Source organism: Curcuma longa, chromosome 13, assembly GCF_044706935.1.
Source record: "Curcuma longa cultivar G26 ecotype Majalengka, Jawa Barat chromosome 13, ITB_CL_G26_1.1, whole genome shotgun sequence".
Classification (NCBI taxonomy): Eukaryota; Viridiplantae; Streptophyta; class Magnoliopsida; order Zingiberales; family Zingiberaceae; genus Curcuma; species Curcuma longa.
This window is the reverse complement of record NC_133873.1, coordinates 6,683,887-6,706,576: the sequence shown is the minus strand read 5'-3', so window position 1 is coordinate 6,706,576 and position 22,690 is coordinate 6,683,887. Positions and strand designations below refer to the sequence as shown.

The 22,690-nt window shown below is 36.4% G+C and overlaps 3 protein-coding genes and 1 non-coding gene across 4 annotated transcripts; 3 read left to right on the top strand and 1 right to left on the bottom strand.

The window, feature by feature from the left end:
* Positions 1–2,821: 2,821 nt before the first annotated feature.
* LOC141844267 (light-harvesting complex-like protein 3 isotype 1, chloroplastic) lies at positions 2,822–5,396 on the top strand. The gene is made up of 3 exons (XM_074732304.1): positions 2,822–3,310; positions 4,787–4,924; positions 5,005–5,396. Exons 1-3 carry the CDS (start codon positions 2,881–2,883, stop codon positions 5,259–5,261), a joined length of 825 nt encoding a protein of 274 aa, XP_074588405.1. The 5' UTR covers positions 2,822–2,880; the 3' UTR covers positions 5,262–5,396.
* Positions 5,397–6,435: 1,039 nt separating this feature from the next.
* LOC141844351 (uncharacterized) lies at positions 6,436–13,256 on the bottom strand. Its single transcript, XM_074732397.1, has 5 exons — positions 12,767–13,256; positions 11,998–12,096; positions 9,717–9,761; positions 8,730–8,867; positions 6,436–7,045 (listed from the first exon to the last, which is right to left on the bottom strand). Exons 1-5 carry the CDS (start codon positions 13,139–13,141, stop codon positions 6,719–6,721), a joined length of 984 nt encoding a protein of 327 aa, XP_074588498.1. The 5' UTR covers positions 13,142–13,256; the 3' UTR covers positions 6,436–6,718.
* A 4,821-nt stretch (positions 13,257–18,077) lies between these two features.
* Positions 18,078–18,175, top strand: LOC141844613 (U6 spliceosomal RNA). The gene has a single exon (XR_012603152.1). It is a non-coding gene; the product is annotated as a U6 spliceosomal RNA (small nuclear RNA).
* A 1,069-nt stretch (positions 18,176–19,244) lies between these two features.
* Positions 19,245–21,816, top strand: LOC141844389 (microtubule-destabilizing protein 60). Its single transcript, XM_074732446.1, has 7 exons — positions 19,245–19,287; positions 19,356–19,421; positions 19,517–19,636; positions 21,175–21,273; positions 21,347–21,406; positions 21,486–21,580; positions 21,690–21,816. Exons 1-7 carry the CDS (start codon positions 19,246–19,248, stop codon positions 21,814–21,816), a joined length of 609 nt encoding a protein of 202 aa, XP_074588547.1. The 5' UTR covers position 19,245.
* The last annotated feature ends 874 nt before the right edge of the window (positions 21,817–22,690 follow it).

Here is a 22,690-nt window from a genome sequence, read left to right as displayed (position 1 = left end):
TTTATTCAATGTAAGCCCATAAAATTTTAACACTTTTAATTTTGTTGTTATCCACAAGTTTAGTTTGAGTTATATGTAGGCCATCGACTCAATCTCCCCTTCCTACCGAAAGAAATAAAAAACATAAAAGGACAAAACTAACTAATGTGCTTACTGAAATATGAAGCTGGAATTATGGATTAACAAAATCTTCATTAAATCAAATAATCGATTGAATTGATCGAATCAGGAAATTCAGTTCGATTAATTTAATTTTTTTTAAAAAAATTTTGATTTATTAGGTTCAATATAGATTTTAAAATTTCAAATTCAGTTAAATAGAATTAGTATCAATTAATTGTTACATTGTGAGCAATCAACGGTAATATTGAATTAGACACTGATGCCCCCGGAGTATAGTTGAGTTGATTACGATGAAGCAGAGTTGTAGAAAAGGACAAATGTTCGAATCTCAACGCCGAGTAATACACGTGGCCAACTACAGAGGGTCAATCGTGTGGGACCGCTGGGGTGGTGGATTCCATCTTTTTGTCGGAAGAATTAGACAATTAATGACTATATAACTTGATTGATGATAAATCGGATTGACTCAACTGTTCAATATTTATTGACTAATGATGTCGACTGTTAAGAAAATATTCATTAATTCGATAACTGATTGAAATAATCAATTTTATATCAGTTTGATTTGAGTAGCAAATTTGATTCGCATGGGAGTTGAGAGGGAGGAAAGTGTTAATACCGACAATTAACATCAGATAATCAAACTCGTATTTTGATATCTGACAAAAAGAGTTTAAAGTTAGATATTATAGATCTGATGTAGGTGTTGAGTGTACAAGTAGTAATATAGAAAGTCCTAGTGGATCAAAATAACCTGACGTTAGGCAACAAAATCTTAGTGCATTAGAAGTACAAAGCATCAACCAAAAAAAATTAGATGAGTTGATGAACCTCACATCTAACAGAACACACTTAATGAGGCAGCATGACCAGACATCAAGTAAGGGTCAGCTTTGGTGGCAGGGGCGGAGCCACAAGGGGGGTAGGTAGGAGCCACCGCCCTCCCAGCTTTTTGATTTTAATATATTTATTTTAAAATTAATAATTAAATATTAAATATTTAAAATGTGCCCCCCTCCTCTCGTGGAAACCTGCCTCCGCCCCTGTTTGGTGGGTCGATCGGATATTAAACAGAGAAAACTCAAATAAGTCAATTAGACCAGATGTTTAGTAGGGAGATAAGTAAGATAAGTTCATAGAAGTCCTTCTGAACTGAAGACAGTAATGAAGGTGGTCCTTTGAGATAGGCAATGTCCGACTAAGAAATCAACTTGGTTTAAAGATCGAGATCAGACAGTATTAATTATAAAAATAATAGAGTATGCATAATCATAATTTGCTAACTCTATTTTGTAGGATTATTATTATTATTATTACTACTGTATTAACTTTATTTTGTATAAAAATTGAGTTTAGTCGACCTCAGTCGATCGCACAGTTCAAGCTATGGAACAAGTGCGTTCAGTCAATCGATCATCGATGTGGCAGATAGAGCTGACATGACATCATCTAATTGGACGATGATACATGCTCGATGATAATATTGAAGGCCAGATCTTGATCGATATTGTAGATTGAGTGACCAAATGTGGATCTGATCAGTGAATCGAGCAAGATGTGATCCGACTCTGGAAGGAGAGATCAGGATCAGTTGACCATTCTCGTGGATTAGACGACTAAAAATGTGAATCAAGCAAGATGTTTATCTGATCCGATAGTAAACCTAAATGGAAAGACAGAATAGTATTTTCTCGATTGATTGAACCTGATGATCAGTCGACCGAAAAAAAGGATTTCGAGCGCAGATTGGGCATGATCAGATCCTTATTAGTCGATTGAAACAAGTAGGATTGGTCGACCAATAAAATCTTATAAAAGAAGCCTCAAAGGCAAAGGCTGATCATCCAATTCTTCCAAGCAATCTCTTTGATCAAGTCATTCTGCTCATCTTTGCTCCGTTTTTCTCTAACAATCTTCGTTGAGCTCTGAATCTCTAAGTTGTCGATAACTCTTATTATAATTGTTATCGTAATCTCTATGTTTATAAAAGGTTTTTCCACCTCTAAATAATTTTTGAAAGGAAAATATATAAAAGTACCTATTTATGGAACAATCTACCTAATGGATCATATTGTACACCAAATAAATAACTTGTGTCATTTATGTATTATTTTCATTATTCTATTATATTCTGATTTGATTTAAAATAAAATAAATTTAAAAAAAGGGAGCAATATTCATCCTTCCTCAATCAGCGATCCCACACGGTCGGTCCCACGACTATCTATAAATAGGTAAATTAAGAAACTACAGTTGACCACGACGGACGAGGGTATTATCTCTGCTCTATCGTAATCAACTCAACTATGCTCCGGGGTCTTAATCGCACTTTTTGTTCCTTTAGAAAGTGTTTTTCATATGATTTGGATGAATTAAAAATTATCCCTGGATGAATTGATAAATCAATCTGTCCATTTAGTAAAATAAAATAAAATAATAATAATTCATTCTTTTTTACAAAGTAAATACACAAAAATTTCCCACTGCAAAAATTTTTACACAATTTTTATTTCCACCCTCTCAAATAAACAGAGCATAAAAATCAAAGGGTATTTTATCTCTATTAATAAATTACAAAATATAAAAATTAAGGGTAAAATAAAAAATAAATAAAATATAGGGGTAGAATGAAATATTCTCCTAATTTTTTGAGGCCTATATTTTTCTAAGGTCTTGTTCCAGATAACCGACCAGAAGCTTCATGCTCATCACTCTCCTCTTCGTCTTCCTCTCTTTAAAGCTCCACTAGCCTTCACCATGTCGATGGCCTTCCTCTCCCCACCGCCGCCTCCTCCCACCGCCCTCTCCTCCCTATCCCTCAGATCCCACCTCTGCCTCCGATCCCACCTCGCCGTCTTCCCCAGGAAGCCCCCCTCCCTCTTGCTCTCCAGGGCCACTGAGAATGGCGCGGGGGAAGCGGGATCCTCGGCGACTCTCGTGGAGGAGAAGGAGGCGGAGCAGGAATCGAAGGAGAACAGGGGGGAAACCCCTCCCGCGGCTGCTGCGGAGGAGACGCGTTCGGGAGGTGCGCAAAAGCCTGATCTTGGATCCAACGGAGCCGCACTGAAATCCGAGGAGCTGGCGCCGCCACCCAAGTTCAAGGACCCCAGGTGGGTCGGAGGGACCTGGGATTTGAAGCAGTTTTTGAAGGATGGGAAGACCGATTGGGATGCGGTGTTGGATGCTGGTGAGACATCTCTAATTCTCCAATCAATTGTGTGCTAATAGCGATGATTTGTTACCAAATACTTTTATAACAGTTTGTTTGATTCCTAAGGCAGTCAAATCAATGTGACGCTCTTCTTAAACTACTTCATGATCTCAAATTTAGGTGGATATCTAGAGTTTGGATGTGGTATGCTTACTTAGAGACCAGAATTGCAATCTCTAAACCCTTAACCAGATGTAGCACTGGTTAATACTGAATGTTATCTAAAGCCTTAAGCTTAGATGCCCTTTTTTGTGATCTTTACTACTTTTAGAGCAATTTGTTTGATTCCTAAGGCAGTCGATCAATGCAATGCTCTTCTTAAACTACTTCATGATCCCAAATGTGAAAGAACTAGGGCAGAATACAAGTTTAGGTGGATATCTAGAGTTTGGATGTGGTATGCTTACTTAGAGACCAGAATTGCAATCTCTAAACCCTTAACCAGATGTAGTACTGGTTAATACTGAATGTTATCTAAAGCCTTAAGCTTAGATGCCCTTTTGTGATCTTTAATACTTTTAGAACAATTTTTTTGATTCCTAAGGCAGTCGAGCAATGCAACGCTCTTCTTAAACTACTTCATGATCCCAAATGTGAAAGAACTAGGGCAGAATACAATTTTAGGTGGATATCTAGAATTTGGATGTGGTATGCTTACTTTGAGACAGGAATTGCAATCTCTAAACCCTTAACCAGATGTGGTAATGATTATTACCAAATGTTATCGAAAGCCTTAAGCTTAGATGCCAAAAGGTTAACTCATCTTGTGAATCCAGTTCATAATTCCAGGGTTTGCAGATTTCAACACTAGACCTTCAACCTTTGGTACATGCTAAATGCCACTGGCAAACTGTGTAATGAGACTAATGTTTCTGTTCTAACAAGGTTTGCTGCGACTCAAAAACTACTCTAAGTTTGTGGATTTTAAGGGGTCAACAGAAACTGAAATGATTCAGAAGTCCATCGAGAAAGAGTTTTGAAGTATCTTTGTACTCATAGGAAAGGCATTCCATAAATCTAGTTACAGAGTGGGTCTGCCCATGCAAGTACTTGAACTCATTTGGACCCAATACTGGTTTAACCTCCGAAAGTTAGATTAATAGTATTAATCCAACTACTGATAAGATCTCGTATTTAGACTCCTTATCTACCCCTCCATGACACCTGCCTATCTGAAACCATCAGTGCCAGTTACTAACACCTCAATTTATCATGTGTTAGACATGTAGATGCATACTATTTGTTCTAGCTTACAATTTGTATGTGAGTCTTCACGACATAGGCGTTAAATGGACCAAGAAACATTAGGCTGGACTTGAACAAAACATTCTGTGCTTTTGCCAATCAAGTTAATTTTATTACTGTCTTTCTAAATATCGATGGCAGTATTGTATGATGAATTTTTGGATGGCGATTTCATTACTGTGAATTTTCATGTTCCTTATGTTCCAGAGGTCAGGAGAAGAAAATGGCTTCAAGATAATCCAGAAGCATCAAGCAATGAAGAGCCGGTGATTTTCGACACCTCAATCATCCCATGGTTGACATGGATCAAAAGATTCCACCTTCCAGAAGCTGAGTTACTCAATGGTTGGTACCCTTCTGCATCTTCCTGCAGTTCAATCATTTGCAGAAAGTTTCATCCCTTGCCCGGCATCAAATTCATGTAGGTCGTGCGGCCATGATCGGGTTTTTCATGGCATATTTTGTGGATAGCCTCACTGGAGTAGGTCTTGTTGATCAAATGGGGAACTTCTTCTGCAAAACTTTGCTATTTGTCGCTGTTGCGGGAGTTCTACTTATTCGAAAGAACGAAGATGTTGATACCCTAAAGAAGCTACTTGAAGAAACAACCTTCTACGACAAGCAGTGGCGAGCAACTTGGCTAGAGGATAAATCCTCAAATGGCACTAAAGACAAAGAGTAGCTCAGCTAGTTTCCAGTGTATTTTCGATTTCTATGCATGATTTGATCTTTGTTGTTTTGATTGCTGTTCTTTGATAGATGCACAATGTACAAGATATGATTTCGTCTGATATTGTGATGCAGAAACATCCAGCAATATGATTAGTTTATATTTTTCGATACAATTATATTCCCCTTCGAACTGTGATTAAAAAAACTTGAAGCTACTAACCTCTCCTTTTGGGCTTTGAAAAAGGACGATTGAGATTACTCGATAAGGAAGATGATCAATCCGTGACCTTCTGATGTTATATTCATCAGCGGTTCGGCGAGGATTTTTAAAGTCCAACAACTATTAATAAATTTTATTTATTTGATATCAGACGATTTTCTTCTTGATCGACATTTGATATTATTTTAAATTTGAGGATGAATTCTTTAACTTGAGGCAACTGATGTAGGAGGATTCAAAAATTTTTATTATTAATTTTTAATTTTTATTTTTAATAATTTTTAAAATTTTTGATATTTAGAGTAGTTTTAAAAATTTTTATTTTTTTATATTTTAGAGATTTTAAATCCGTTTAGGATTTTTAAGATTTCAAGTTCGTTTAGGATTTTGAATCTGTTAAAAATTTTTTTAAAAATTTTATATTTAAAGTCTCGTTTAAAATTTTTTATTTAATAATATTTTTTGACAGAATTGTTTATTTCCTTATCTTTTGATATTTTTTTGAATTAATAAGTTTTAAAAGATTATTTTCGATGTTCGCAGTCGAACCAATGAATTCAATATTACTCATAAGATAATCGCTATCCCATCCGACAACATATTATTTAGAGATTAACAGTTTAAACGATATTCTTTTATCTGCTCTTTAACATAGAGAGGCAGATTGAAAGGTTGAATGCTTGGATTGGAAATTTCTAGCAAGTTGGATCATCAGCAGTATGAAGACTGGTTCCAGTTCTTTAGAGCTAAGAATATTGAAAACCAGATGGTTCAGAACACAAACTAAACATCGATATGATATCACAATTTAATTTAGTTAATTTATTAATAAGTTCTTTACATACCAATAAATGCATTGATAGAGATAGGAGAGGAGCAAGAGATACTAATAAGAAAAATTGAGAGAATATCAAAATTTACTAAGAGCTGAAGATGTGAAGAGATGCAAAGGAAATAAGAGGGATCATCTCCAATCATATATTAAATAAAAAAAAACAAGCTGAGAGTAAGAAAATTCTGAGAACACTAATGAACAATTTAAGAGTAAAAAATTTCTTCTACTGGTCGACCACTCTTCAATTTTCAGTTCTATACAAAGAAACAATGGTTTCGAAAGCATGTATTGTTCCCTGAATTGATTCTTTTCGCTATTTTCCCAAATGTATAACAGTCTATTCGAAACAAAATCTGTGAGTTTCAGCACAAAGGATCTGCTGAGTGTCCAGTTAAAGACTCAACACCTTCATTCACTTTGTTATTCTCTTGAGGTTCAGGTCGATAGGTCTTTCCAATACCAACACAGGAATGTTGTTCCAAACATCTGACTTTGTTTCAAGATCAGCTATTTTTTCAACAATAGTCATATCTTCGGGAAAAACAGTACCAAAAACGGTGTATGATCTTTTCCACTCGATGTGATTTGCTAGACTAATAAAGAATTCGGGGCCAGAGTCTACCCATGCAATTGAACCTCTCCTTATTGTATGGGATGATTCCAACGGGAACTTCCTGAATATAAATCCTTCAGCTTCCAGTGTTCCTTGAATCAAAGCATGAGGAGGACCAAAAGAAGCCTACATGATGGAAAAAGAAAAAATAATTAGTGATTTGGTTATTCCTAGAAGGGGAAAAAGATGAAATCTTTTTTCACATTCATGTTTTATTTATATCTTCCTTTTAATTAGATAAGGTTGATAGTAAAAAAACTCATTGACCACATGATCTCCATTAGAGGTGGTAGAATAATCTATATTGTGTCATAAATTGGTTGCCCATTTATATATGCAAGTTGCCCTCTAAAGAATTAACTTAGATTACATGGAAAGTTATCAAAACATTTTAAAATCAATTCTTTGTAGAGAGGTCAACACGTGTTGCCTATTTATATATGCAACTTGTGTCGCGTCCAAAGTTTAAAATATCGAGCCGTGCCAAGGTTTCGGTCCAGACCGGAACAATACAGTTTCAGTAGCATATCCGTACCGTGCCAGTATAGTTTCAATATTTTTAAAATATAAAATATATTAACTAAAAATAAAAAATTTAATATAAATATTTAAAAATTAAAAAATTAATAGGATAATTTTAAGAGACTTTAATTAAGTCTATTTAAATTATCTCAATTATAATTAGGATTTAATTATTAAAACTTAAGTTAAAAAAAATTCCTCGTGATCGGTGCATGCACGAGCCGCGCGACACCTCCGGAGGCGTCGCTAGACCCGAGCGACGCCTCCTCACGATTGCGGCCGGTGCATGCGTGGGTCGAGCGACCTCTTTGGAGGTGTCGCCAGACCCGGGCGACGCCTCCGGTGGCGTCGCCAGGCCCGGAGGCGTAGCCAGACCACGCGATGCCTCCATCTCAGTCGGAATGCTATGTCGGTGCCAATCCGCTAGTGGAACGAAAATTTTCGTCGATATCAAACGAAACGACTTGAGATTTCAAACCTTGATCGTGCCACTTTCAAATTTTGTCTTTATTAATCATGTTTTAGACCAAATAGTGTTGTACCAAACTTAATCTCCATTATCCATTGTTTTCAATATTACCAAGGCTTCTGTTGGATGGTGAAGCTGATGTTTTAAAAGATTGCTTCTATTTTCTCTTAAATTCATCATCTCTTTCCTCTCATCTTCCCTTCCATTCTTCCTCTTTCTACATCATGCCAATTCTAAAACTAACTAATTTTACATATTAGAGATGCAAGCGTTGTTATAAATTGAAATAGACAAATGCATGCTTAAATGCACGTATTCTATCAGTTCAGCAAGTCTGCCCCGTCATAACCAACTCAACTATGCCCCGGGGGTGCACGTATTCTATCAGTGCAACTACATGTGTATGCAGATGTCATCCATGTATGGATAGTCCACATATATTATATCCTTTTAGTGGCACAAATCAGGCTAGAGTTCCTATTAACTATTGTAACAGGAATTGTTATTTCTTTAATTAAATATTTTCTTGATTGGCATGAAACAGGACTAAATTCTAAACGTTCCTTTTCACAAGGGGAATAACATTCTGGCATCATGAAGGAAGGCTAATTAATGCACTATCAGCAGAGTGTTTGTGGTAGTAATTTAGGAACTGAGCAGGTAGATATTGCCTGACAAAACTTAGTTATATAACGCGGTTTTACTCTCCATGTGATGCAAACATAAAAAATCAGATTATATGACCTTATCTATAAAAAAACAAGCAGCTAATGAATGGCAAAGTTGGTAGGTGAGATTAACACAGTTTAAGCATCTTACATGGGATATGTGATTCCCTGCACTGTCCCAAGACTGGCCTCGGCTCTCAGCACGATATATTTGGCAACCTGCACAATGGCGTAATCCCAACAGCTCACGAATAAAGGCAACTGAATGTGGTGCACAATCAGGGAATAGCTGTATCACAGTATAAACAAATGGTGAGAATATAACTGGAACCATAGGCATAATACATTATTCTAGGTATTGTGAAAAAGAGTCAAGAATCCACTTATGAAATTAAGACAGACTAGCTTCCAAACCAGCAGGTAACATATCCATCACAATCAAGATAACACTAAAGGGATTTTCTTTGTCAATCATTAAGTTTATGATAACACAAAGCTACAAAGCTCACATGTAATGACACGATCTAGAACCACACAGCAATTTGCTCCAAAAACCAGCCAGATGTACTTGCATTGGAAGGTTAAGGCATAACTATATCATCAAGCAAAACTAAGAGCTCCTCGTACCATAATAGCATACAAATAAAAGAGCATGATTTAATAAATGATAACATAACATATGCATAATAGAGCTTGATATGCGATTCATGTTTCTGGGATGCCCCAATTTGTTATGTTCATCTTTTCTTCCTCCCAAAACTGGCAATTTTGTTCCCAAGCCTGAATGAAAGAGTTTGTGGAGCCTTGACAGCCTAGGAACATGAATGATCTTTTCTTCCTACCAGAAATTATGTTAATATGTTGTTTCATATGCTTCGATGGAAATGGAGAAATTATGTGCATCCCTTTCATCTCATGATGTACATAAATAATCCTCTTTATAGAAAACCCAAGGATCATCATTGAATAGGCATTATAATTAGAAAATCTTTATAGAAACCTAAGTGGGTATCCATGAATTGTGCAACTGAAACTATGAATTGTAATGTTGCTATTTGAAGATTAACCAGAAAACACTTAAAAGGTAGGACATCACACATTCATATATTACCCTTGTCCATTATATAAATATCATTACCTTGATTCGAATCGTTCCATATTCTGTTTCCAGACCAACAATGCCCTGAATAAGAAAAAAAAATAAACATGTTTCATTGAAAAAGGAAAAAGTTACATCACTGTTATGTCAAAATAGAACTAAATTTTGTTTATTAATAAAATGACATGAGAAGAATTGCAACTTGCATGTCTTTCATAATTGCAAGTAAAATAATAAGGTATACACAATATTCTGGTGGAAGTTCACAACAAAAATAAAAACAAATTCTGAAATATGTCCAATATTCAAGCCAATATGTCACAGAAAATCCAGTTCAAGCTTATCTGTGGTAGCAGGTAGGTGATGCTTTCATATGATGTCAACAGTTAGCACTTCCCATCTTCCTAAGTGTCAAATACTTTCAGCATTTTGGAAAAAACTCATGCATTCAATAACAGAACATGAATTTGACCATATTTAAGGAATTCTGTCCAAGTGCTCTTTATATTATTATTTGAAGGCAATTACAAAAATTGACATTGAGATGGTATGTACATAGTCAAAGGCAAGGTAAACAGTTGAATGAGAGGTGTAGGGATAGAGGGAGACTAAAGAAAATACTAATCAACATAACAAAAAAATATTTAACTGATTTGAAAACTAATAGTGTATAGCCTTGCTTAGAGCTCAGTGGAGGATAAGATTTTATGTAGCCAACAATAAATAGTTGAGACAAACAAAGCTTGTTGATTATGACAATGATGACTTGCAAAAAAAGAAAAATCATAAAATTATACTATCCAATCTCATGAGAACAATGTTTTTCAAATATAGTTTATATAATTGACAATCTATACTATTTCACTGTGCTTCATTATCTATTAGATGTAAATAATCAGGCAACTCATAGATGTTTGCATTAACAATAATCAAGCTAATGGCATCCCCTTTTGCAGAGAGTAAAAGAATACATTCAGAAGCACTGCTGAATTGACCATTTTGTTCTTTACTCAGGACCATCTTAAGGAATAGATAATCTTGGCTATATCTAGAATATATTTATGAAAAATCAAAGAAGTTACAAATTTAGGAGCCCAAAAAATATTGGAAATATGACACCATTGTATATAATCTCTATGCTCAAAATTGTTGTAAGAGGATAATTGATCCTCCTTTACATGTTGCTTAACACTACTACTTTTTTCTTAAATTCTGTTTATTTTCAAGAAGCTTTTATATCAACTGATAATCTGGTACTTATCTCACATATTTTTGTCTGCCTAGGCTCATTTATATTTTTCACTTATTAGTTTCCTAATTGAAAGAGGAGATATGGAGAAGATTTTCTATGTGAACAGTCATAGTGCCCTTCATATTAGGATATTTACTAAGGAGGATGGTATTCAAAAGAGAATCTTTAGAAATTAAATACATTGAATTCATTCAACAAATTGCTGAAAAATATGCAGTTTGAATGCATAAATTGCTGGGCTTGGTGAACTGTACTTTTACTCTATGCACTTTGAGGCTGTGTTGTCTTCTTTAGCAAGAAAATCAAGAGTCATAGATATTCAGTGTGCCAGTTAGCTCAATATCAGAGGTGTGATACAATATGGATGGAAGATATTTCTCATGGAAGTGTCAAGCAAACAATATTAAACACAAGACTGATGCTAATCGTATATCCTATTCTTTCTATCCCTAATCATAAAGTTTTACTATAGTTGCAAAAAAAGAAAAACAATCTCTGCAAAAAATCTGATGCGGTAATCTGAAAACATTCTTTAACCATTGCAACATCTAATCAATAACATACAATGAATAAAATAAGCTTAGTTGAACAGCTTTCACAGGGCTGTAACATTTCCAATTTGGCAGGACAGGATTTAGAGAAGAGAAAAAAAGATCAAGTTATAAACTACAGCTTGCAAAAGAGGAAAGAAGCAATTGAATAATCTGGTCTATTATGTTGAAACAAGCAGGTAACTAAGAAACAATGAGAAGCATTTCGTTTTGAGACCTATATTCTCTGTGAAATACTACTGAGAAATCATCAATCTATAACCTAGATTCAACTTATTTGTGTCTGTAAGTAACATAATGATGAATCAAAACTGCAAAATTACCATGCTGTGTTTTCCAGTATGTATTTACTTGCTGGGCTAACAGGCAACTCTGTTACTCTTTATTGAAATGAGAAATAGAAATAGTATAGAACATTAATGAAGAGAATTACATGAATCATATACTGAAATGTAGTTCTAGATCCGTGTATTGAAATCATACGTTAGCTACTAAGAAACCTCTATCAAAACTTTACCTCTCCGTTTCCATGAATTAGTCCAGAAGTCCACATCACCTTTTCCCCTGATTCATGAAGAGAAGGAAACAAAACATCGTCTTGTTTCTTCAGCCAACACTATAAGTAATAAGATGCTGATTATTTATATGTCAAGATCAATTTTACCAGGACGTAGAAGATGAATTATAACTTTGCAAGGGTGGGACGTGCTTACTGATAACAATGCAAAATAAAACCATCCATGTCAATCACAAGCCAGGAAAAAAAAGTTGAAGTTGCATTAGGTTGTAATAGACAAAGTAGAACAATGTTAAAACTTACGAGCACAGATCTTAACCATATTGAGTTCAATTCCAAATGGTTGAGATTCACAGTTTGAAAAAACATGTCAAACAATTATAAGAGTATCACTGAACCGCCATCTCAATACTTGATGCATGTGCCGTAACATGCTTCCAATTAGCTTGAACAAGATTATTCAATACAAAAGAGTTTGGAACGAATAAATGGCAGTGATAGATTGCTGTTCGTAACATGCTTCTCATGTTCCATAATAATTTACAAATTCTGTACCTCGATGCACCTTGGAGACCACATCAAAGACCATTGGAAAATTGACACTAGGAAAAGTGAAGCTGGTACAGAAGGAAATTATATTCTTACACGTGAAATGCAGGGAAAATATAAAACATTGACAAGCAAAATGCACAAAACCTAACCAACAAGATCAATAATTAATCAAAAAAGAACTGCAACAAGATCGGCGAAAATAGATCAAATCACTGACCTCCCCGAACTTCTCGCCGCACCGCTCCCTATCCCCACAAAACACCCAGGAGTTGCAGCGGCACGGCCCGCCACTACCGCACATGGCCTTGCAGGCGCGGCAGCACTCAGCCGACGAGTTCAATTTGAAATCGGCGCCCCATTTGACGACAAGCCCCCATAGCTCCAGATGCTCCTGCCCTCTGCAGAAATCCTCGCCGCGCTGGACTCCTCTCCACGTCAACCCGGCGTCGTCGTCCGCCGACGCCGAGAAGCGATCCTCCGGCCGCCGGAATGAAGCGAACAGGGCAAAGTAGGACAGGGGGCAGAAGACGAACACCGCCGCCACGAGGATCCAGAGCGGCCGCCCGCATGCCCCGTTGGGCCTCCTCGCCATCCGCCGCAGTCGAGACCAGGGATCGATGCTCGACTTATCGCTTTCCAGGAGAGGAAAGAAAGAAGCTCCAAGATTTGAAAGGGAAATAGCCAAGAGAGGAAAGATAGTTTATTCGCCGATCGGGATCAGCGTCCAACGGAGATGGTGCAGTATGCTTGTTAATAAATAAATGAACAAATAACGATCCCCTGCGACGTTCAGACAGGCGATGGTCATTTGCCTGTCAAATTAAACATGGGGTCTAGATCCACGGTTCAAAACCGACGGTTCGACAGTTCGAAATCGTTGATTCGACGGTTCATGACAGATCGACCCTTAACTTTAACCGTCTAAAATGGTTACGGTTCACAGTTTGAAACCGCCGGTTCACGGTTCGGTTCACAGTTCGCGACGGTTCGAGATTATTATATTAAAAATTTTAAAATTTATTAAAAAAAGGGACTTGCACTTATTAAGTTGCCTACGTATCCCCTTAGGGTATAGGGGAATCAAAATCCACGTAATTCTTTTACATTTTCACCCTTTTACATCACTCACTTCCATTTCCTCCCTCCCGTTGGTATTTGTTCCTTCAGTATCAAATTCTTCGGTTTCGTCTTCTGAAAATTGCATTCCCTGGATTCTTTTCTCGGCTCTTGTCCAATCGTCGAGTAATGCTTGGGCTTCCAATGAGTCGGGAGACATAGTTGATCGCCGTTCATCTAATATGTTGCCGCCGGCATTGAATGTTTGCTCCACAGCAACAGTTGACACTGGACATGCTAAAATTTCTTTGCCAATTACGGAGAGAACGGGAAAGTTTTGAGCCTTCTGTGACCACCACTTTAAAATATCGAAATCTTCACTATCTGCTTCATTAAAATCAAAAGAAGTGATAAAATAATTCTCAAATTCCTGTGTGGAACTTGAGGATCCTCGTGGACATTTCGTCCGTTCTTTTAATAAAAATTGTGTTTTGAAAGTTTTAAATTAGTACTAATAGTTTGTTGTTGTGTTTCAGAAATATTAGTTTGTATTCCATATTTCACATAATATTGATTATAAATATCACATAAATAATTTCTAATAATATATATAATATTAGCTGGATCAGGAGAAGAAGGATCTTTAACAAGAATTAAAGCGTCATAGTATAAAGTTAGCATTTCTTGTAAAACTTCTAATTTAAATCTAGGATCTAAAGCAAATGCAACTAAATAAATTTCAGAAATTAAATAAAAATATTTTTTTCATTTAGTTTTCATAGCTAATATACAAGAAGTTAAAACTTCATTATTGATATGTTCATTTAAAATTAATATTATACTACAAAAATTCACATAAAGAAACTTTATTATTTAATTTACTAAATTCATCAATTAAATTCTTTTTTTCTTGTTTTACTAATTTTTTAATTGTACGAGTAAGTGTAGTCCTAGGAACACGTTTAGCACATGGATTAAGAGATTCTTTACAAAAATCTTCAAATGTGCATTTAAATCCAAAACTAAAAGAAAGATATTTTACGGAAATAAATTTAGCTAATGACTCTCTTAATTTATTATCAAAATATAAAAATAAACCAAAATCAGTACTACTACCGCTAGAAAATCTAGATAATTGTGTTTGAGAACAATCGAGTCCATATTCTGTCGAGTGCTTCGTTTTTACATGTCGTTTTAATGATCTATAGTCGCCGCCGGCTTGGAATTTGTAGGAACCATTGCAATGCTTGCATTTTGCACGCATTTCTCCCGATGGAAAAGTGACCTTCTCAAAATGTTTAGTGAAAATAGAAGATTTTAGAGGAGGATGTTCCCGAACCTTAGAAGTAATTGCATTAGTACTTCCTTGTGTTTCGGGCGTCGGAAGGTGTTGGGCCTTGGTCTCATCATTGGTGGATTAAATGTTGGGGTCCTCGTGCGCTATTTCTTTTCCCCTCCGAGATCGATGTGAAGAACTTCCACCACGGCCTCCTTCCATTGTAGTCGAAAGATGGAGTCGGAACTCGGAAACGTGTAGAGATTAGAGAATGCGAACTTGCGAAGTTGAGAATGAGAGTTAGAGAGTAGAGAATGTATGTGGAAATGTTGAAATGAACTCCCTATTTATAGAATTTGGGTCATAACAAACACTAAATCATAACCATTGATCAAAAAACGGTCAAATGATCTTAGACGTTGAAAAAAAATCAAAAAATAAAAAAAAAAACCTCAAACCGGCGGCGATTCGGAGCCGTTGGAACCGGCGGTTTGGAGCCGTTGGAACCGCTGGTTCCAACGGGAAAACAAAAAAAAAATAAATTAAAATTTTGAACCGACGGTTCAACCCGCCAGTTTCACACCTCTTGAACTGGAACCAGCCCGGCATCCTGCCAGGCCGGTTCCGGTTTGCCTCGGCTAACCGGGTCAACGGGCCACCCGGTCCGTTGACCCAGGCCGGGTCCGGGCCGGGTCCGAGCTGGACCCGGCCCGTGGTCAGTCTAATGTGAAGAACTTCCACCGCGGCCTCCTTCCATTGTAGTCGAAAGATGGAGTCGGAACTCGGAAACGTGTAGAGATTAGAGAATGCGAACTTGCGAAGTTGAAAATGAGAATTAGAGAGTAGAGAATGTGTGTGGAAATGATGAAATGAACTTCCTATTTATAAAATTTGGATCATAACGGACACTAAATTATAGCCATTGATTAAAAAACGGTCAAATGATCTTAGCCGTTGAAAAAAAATCAAAAAATAAAAAAAAAACCCCAAACGGCTCCGAACCACCGGTTAACCGGCAGTTCGGAGCCGTTGGAACCGCCAGTTCCAATGGAAAAACAAAAAAAAAAATTTAAAATTTTGAACCGACGGATCGCCGGTTTCACACCTCTTGAACCGGAATCGGTCCGACATTCGGCCCGGCTAACCGGGTCCGGGCCACCCGGCCCGTCCCAGGCCGGGTCCGGGCTGGACCCGGCCCGTGGTCGGGTCTACATGGGGCCAGTGTTTGCTGGTGCCATTAAGGCGTTAACGCGGTATAAAACCTGTTTTGTGTATCGCGAACGCCAGCTGAACTCCTCCATTAGGTACTAAAAATTATTATAAAAAAATAATTATTATAATTTAATATAGCAATTTATTTAAGGATTTTTTTTAAAAAAAATTACTCTTTTAATATTTTGAAACAAAGCTATGACAATGTTTTGGTGGAAGAATTTTTTTAATCTGATAAAATAATCAAATAATTAGCTATGGAAATTTTCGGATTCGAAAACGGATCTAATTAGTATCTTATTTGTATCTAACTGGAATATTTAATTAATTTATTATATATTAAAGAAAAAAATATAATTATATGTGATAATAAGATTTTTGGATAGGACGTGAATATCTGATCTCATAAGTTCTTATGAGATTGAAAATTAAATCCCCGGGACATAGCTGAGTTGATTATGACGGAACATATTTACAGAAAAGAGCAAGAATTCGAATCTCAACGAAACCGAGCAATACTCTCCTCCGTTGTGATCAATTGCAGCTTCTCGATTTACCTCATCACAGATGGTCGTGGGCTTGACTGTGTAGCACCGCTAGGATGACGGATTCCACCTTTTGAGTGCACACTGAATTGAATTTGATCAATGAATCTAAGAAATAATGAAAATTCTTGATCTCTCAATATCTCTCAATTCGACAATATTTATACCTCCTCTAGTGAAAATTGTATTTGTAAAATTTATTTATTGATGATGAAAGTAAGAATAAATATAATAAATGAAGATGAGAACGAAGAATATAAAATCTGATACATTATCATTCCTAATTCGAATCTACTGTTTTGATACCATTATTGTTTTGAATGCATAAATTATTGAACAAAAACGGTAAACACTTACAACGATTCTTTGTCGATCTTGTTCTTTTTACTTATCGTTGGAAGGACGTTACCGAGCGAACAATTCTTCGCTATTTATGAACCAAATTTCTATTGGCAATAAATGTTCCTTTTCCAGAGAGATTTCCACAAGACACACAGCTTTTAAAAAAATTCTGTCGTCTCTCCCCTCCGAAACTTGGACGCACTCTATTATAAAGACGGCCGAGTAGTGGAATAACTCATGAGACAAGTGGGTAGTTTTATTAACTGTCCTCGTTTCCCACTACCCCACTCCTAACAGTTGGAACTTAGCTCGATCGAGATGAATTGGGCTCAGTTGAGATGAAACTTATACTTATGATTTCTTCATAGTTGTCTAAAAGGTTTTCTGGTGGGGGAAGTGTTCCTTTCTTTCTGCAAAGAGAAAAGAGTAGAGGGAAGCTTCTTCTCCAATGTGGCCTACTAATTCGAGTCGCCAACTCGCTGCTGATTTGAGCTCATTACCAGACGACTGGTAGCTCGATTGCATCATTGACTAAACAAATCCTTGCTTGTACACCATTTGTGCATTATGTAGCCTAACAACTCACAAAAGTTGAGCTCATTGACTGTTTGCACTTGTTCATTCATTATCTTTGTTTTGTGAAAAAGGATTTCTTCATCTTTAGTGTTTGGCACCAGTAAAAAATCATATGTAGTCGATTCGATTCGATGAATGTGGATTATATGCGTAGGAATTCATTAATAAACTGATAACGATAATAGATCTAGAGTTATATAAAGGGTTGGGGTCCCCGTAGGGTTAGGAGATTAACTCTTCTTTTCATTCCATCCGGAAAGGAGATACACAATAACCATCATTCTAATTCCTACGGAAGATCAAGCCACTGTATCTTTTATTCTTGATCTTCAGATTACTCTAACTTGTTATATGTATCGATGACAAGATCTTGTGTTTGATTCTTTTATGATTCGTCTGCGGAAGCATAATTCATTTTAAATTTCTCCATCATCGCATTGTTTACCACCATCGATCCAAGGAGGACGACTATAATGCCTATTACTCACCTGACTCGGCCTCGCCTCCACATCACACACAATGTCTCTTCAGAGACATCCGATAAAATTGGAACGATACAGAGAAGATTAGCATGGCCCCTGCGCAAGGATGACACGCACATCACACACAATGTCTACTTCGCGCCTATCATGAAGGCCTACTCATATAGTATAAAACATCTACTCCCACAATTGTGGTGCATTGATAAAGTACTCAGGGGATCAAATAAGATGATCATAGTTCAAATCCTTATATGGGCGAATATTCTAGAGGTCAGTCTAGAACTGTCAAACGGATCAATTAATATCATATGGCAGGATGGAACGGACCAATCCACCACCTTAGCGGATTGAAAAATCTCCAATCTAAAGCGGATTGCCAGTTAGATGGGCTATTCCACGAGCCTGTCAAAAAATAAAAATATAAAAAATATTAAAATTTTTAAGTTTAGATTATAGTTTAAACGGATCAAGTTGAAATTTTTAAATTTGGATTGCAGTTTAGACCGGTCAAGTTCACGAGTCCATTGAGTTGTTTACTTTAATTTTAAATTTTGAAGAAAAAAATAAATTTTCTCAACTCACGAACCAACCCAAGTCTGTTACGGAGCGACCCACACAGGTACGAGCCTAAGCGAGTCGGCCCACCTGAACTCATCTTAAAATTGATTGATAAAATTCAACCTGGCAGGACCAATCCAATTGGTCCAAACCAAATTGACAGCTCTAGGTCAGCCTCTAACTGTGTATAAACTTTGCTTTGGATTTACCCGATAAGGGAACCAAGAGCGAAGATCGTCTACCTTCAAGATTAGTCGAGCGAAACATGAACATCACAATTATCAAAAACAAAAAAAACAAATGAAGCCTTGGTATCTCCTACTGGGAAAACTTCAGTCTTTCTATCACTAAAGTTAGGTGCTTTAGCTGATAGCTGAAAGAGGAACACACCTTCCATTATAACCACCATGACAGAGACTCGGAGCTCAGGAGAGGCTGTTGCTGCTTCAATTCTCACACTCAGTCCAAAATCCAGTTAGCTGATCATGCATTCTCCTGATGCAGAAATCACAACAGATGTTCGGTACTACTTTCTCAAACAGTTCTTGAACAAATTAAAATCAAAAGTTTGGAGCTGCAGCAATCAATCATTAAATAGTCATCACTAGACGATCTACTGAGTCTATCTACAGCTCTGCCCAGCAAGAACATGGAAGAACATGGCGACCTTAAAGATATCCCCCACTCCAAGGTTTTTGCAGTTTATTATCATTTTACATGGTTCTGTTGATCGATGTTCTTTTGTCTGATCGAACTTAGAGCTGCATGGCCAAGCAGGGAGGGAGGAACAACCAACATGCTCAGCCCTTTAATCTTCACACTGAGGTATGAGTACTTAATTCTACTGATAAAGAGAAACAATAAATTTAGATAAATGAAATATAATGAATCCTTTGTTGTTTTTGTGTGTGTGTGTATAGCAAAGAGGGCATAGGAAGGAACAAGAGCTTGTAAAAAGAGCAAAAGAAAGGGTTATCGAAGAGACTAGACGAAGGATTCCCATAGCACAAGGGCTTCCATTCACAACCGATAAACCACAGGTATAATTTTGTTCTTGCACATCGATATTCTTCGATGAATAGGCCAAATGGCGAACTAATTGTCTCTTGTTCTCGTAGACCTTTCAAAGAAATTGGTGGATAACTTTAGTTACATGACCTCTGTGTGTGTGTGTGAGATCTCTACTATAACAATTGATTAGTAGTCAAAGATCATAGGCCAAATGGTGAACTAATTGTCTCTTGTTCTCGTAGACCTCTCGAAGGAATTGGTGGATAACTTTAGTTACATTACATGACCTATATATATGTGTGTGTGATCTACTATAACAATTGATTAGTAGTCAAAGATCATAGGCCAAATGGTGAACTAATTGTCTCTTGTTCTCGTAGACCTTTCAAAAAAAATTGGTGGATAACTTTAGTTACATGACCTCTGTGTGTGTGTGTGAGATCTCTACTATAACAATTGATTAGTAGTGAAAGATCTTTCCTATATCATTTTGATTAAATATCGATAAATGTGAGAACAACATTCATGATACTTATTCCCACTTCATCATCCTTTTGTGAAAATTATATTGTCTCCACGAATGCCCGACAAACTAATATTGCGGAGGCCTCCTTGTTGATAAAAAATACTTAATCCTCTATAGTTTCTTGTGATAATGTGACCAAAGGGCTCATCATTCCCCGTGTTGAGCCATTAAAACACTGACAATCTCACCACAAAACGGTATGATATTCTCCACTTTGGGGCCATAACCATGACCCTCATGATTGTGGCTATACCCAAAATGTCTCATACTAATATAGATTACGGACTCGACCCCTTAACGGTTCCAACAGACCCTTTATTAGGAGCCCCCAATTATAGACCTGCTCTGCCACTGTTAAATCACATATATCTCCAAAACGGTATGATATTGTCCACTTTAGATTCACGCCCTCATAATTTTATTTTTAGACTTTACTCAAAAAATCTCATATTAATATAGATATCTCCATCTTATAATTTTAAGATCTTTTCCATGTATTTCTAATGTGGGACTTTGATTGTATCCCAATAGATGAAAGCCATGATACATCAAACTAAATCAACGATGTATCTACGGGATCTAATTATCATCATCAATAAGGCTATAAAATAAAAAATTGAATGGAAGCAATGGCATTCCGAATGCTGACCTAGATCTAGTGATAAAATCATTGATCCTTACTTATCGCCTTGAGAAGTTCCTTGAGAAGTTTTCTGTAGGAATGGACGGCAATCGGAATTCCTTCTCAATGGGGAAGAAAGGAGAAAGAAGAAGTTAAAAGATTCCAACACACCTAATTGAATACAGGCATTAGAAATCGTTGGGAAGAAAATTTATTTCACTTACCTTTATAAACTAATAAGTTTCTGAATAATCATCTTTATCTTTTCGATGGCTTCCTATAGATCTTGTTAGATGAAGAGAGTTTACATTTGACAACTTTAATAGTCATAATGTACTTCTTCGAATGCAAAGTTAGTCGACTTGAAACCAACCGAATTGTTGCATAAGTTTGTGAATAATCCTACTGTTTGGCCACAGAATCTTGCAAAACCAGCAGTGAAAGAGCAGACGAAGCCGAGGAACATCAGGCTTCACACAGAGCAAAGAGCAGCTCAGCGTGCAGGCTACAACCACCTGGTAGCTACCGAATTGAAACGAAATCCTCACAGGCAAGAACAGCTCTGAGATGATTAACTTGAGTTTTCTACAGGTCGCAAGCAAGATCAACTCCCTGCAAATCCTCAGGAGGTTCGAGGAAAAGCTTCTCAAGGTCAGTTCAGCACTGTGCATCCATGGAGTTCTATCCAACATGAGTCAGTGACTAAACTGCAGGCAGTTCATTCTCGCAGCACATCGAAGAAGAGGAGATAAAGAGCATGAGAAGGGAGATGGTCCCAAAGGCACAACTCATGCCCATATTCGACAAGCCATTCTCCCCTCAAAGGTGCCTTTAAACTTGCAGCATTTTTCAGTGAAGAGTATCTATGAAAATTGTGTTCATTCAGTTTGTCTTTCTTTGTTTTGTTTTGTTTTGTTTCTTCTCTCTTGTGTAGATCAACAAGACCTCTGACAGTCCCAAGGGAGCCTTGCTTTCATCCTGTGAAACCAAGTTACAGCATCATGAGTGGACAACCTTACAAACTTCACAAGTACCTGAACCAAACTATGAAGTCTATCTAGCAATTTCGCAATATTGAGTTGTTTTGTTTTGTTTATGAAGCTGTGAAAATGATTCAAAGGCATACGGAAATGGTTGGTGTGGTTTTTTCCTTCTTTTTTGATGTCTGTGTTTTGAAGGAGAGTCTTAGTGTAAGAGTAAAGTTGTTGAAAAATAATCTTTTACAATGCAGATAAGATTGTATGAAGTCTATCTAACAATTTCACAATATTGAGTTGTTTTGTTTTGTTTATGGAGCTGTGAAAATGATTCAAAGGCATACTGAAACAATTGGTGTGGTTTTTTTTTTTTTGATGTTTGTGTTTTGAAGAAGAGTCTTTGTGTAACAGTAAAGTTGTTGAAAAATAATCTTTTGCAATACAAGATAAGATTGTATATAATAGACTCTTCTCTGGAATCTCCTATTGGCGGCAACTTCATGTATTAGGCTGTCCCTTTTTATACTTGTGTTGTGGTTTGGTCTTGTAGTGGGTTCATTTAGAGGAGCAAGTGACACTATGGAGTTTTGTTTGAAAGAGAAAGTATCATTGAAACAATTTGAGGGTCTTTGAATATGAAGTGCAAACTCATTGATAGATTTTTCAAAAATTATAGAAATATAATTATACAAAATAATAAAAAATAAGAGATAAAATAATATACAATAATTATTATTGTTAAAATTTTATTTTATTAATTAGGGCGTCTGTGTAATTTCTCAAACATCTAAGAATCGAATCTTACATACGATGAATTGTCAGATAAATTTCTCTCAATAGGTAGTTGACTTAAAAATATTTTATAAGTACTTCTCGATTTATCTTGATAATCAATAAAAAATTTTTATGGATTAGTTGGTCCACAAAAATTTTAATAATTTAATAGTTATTAGTAATG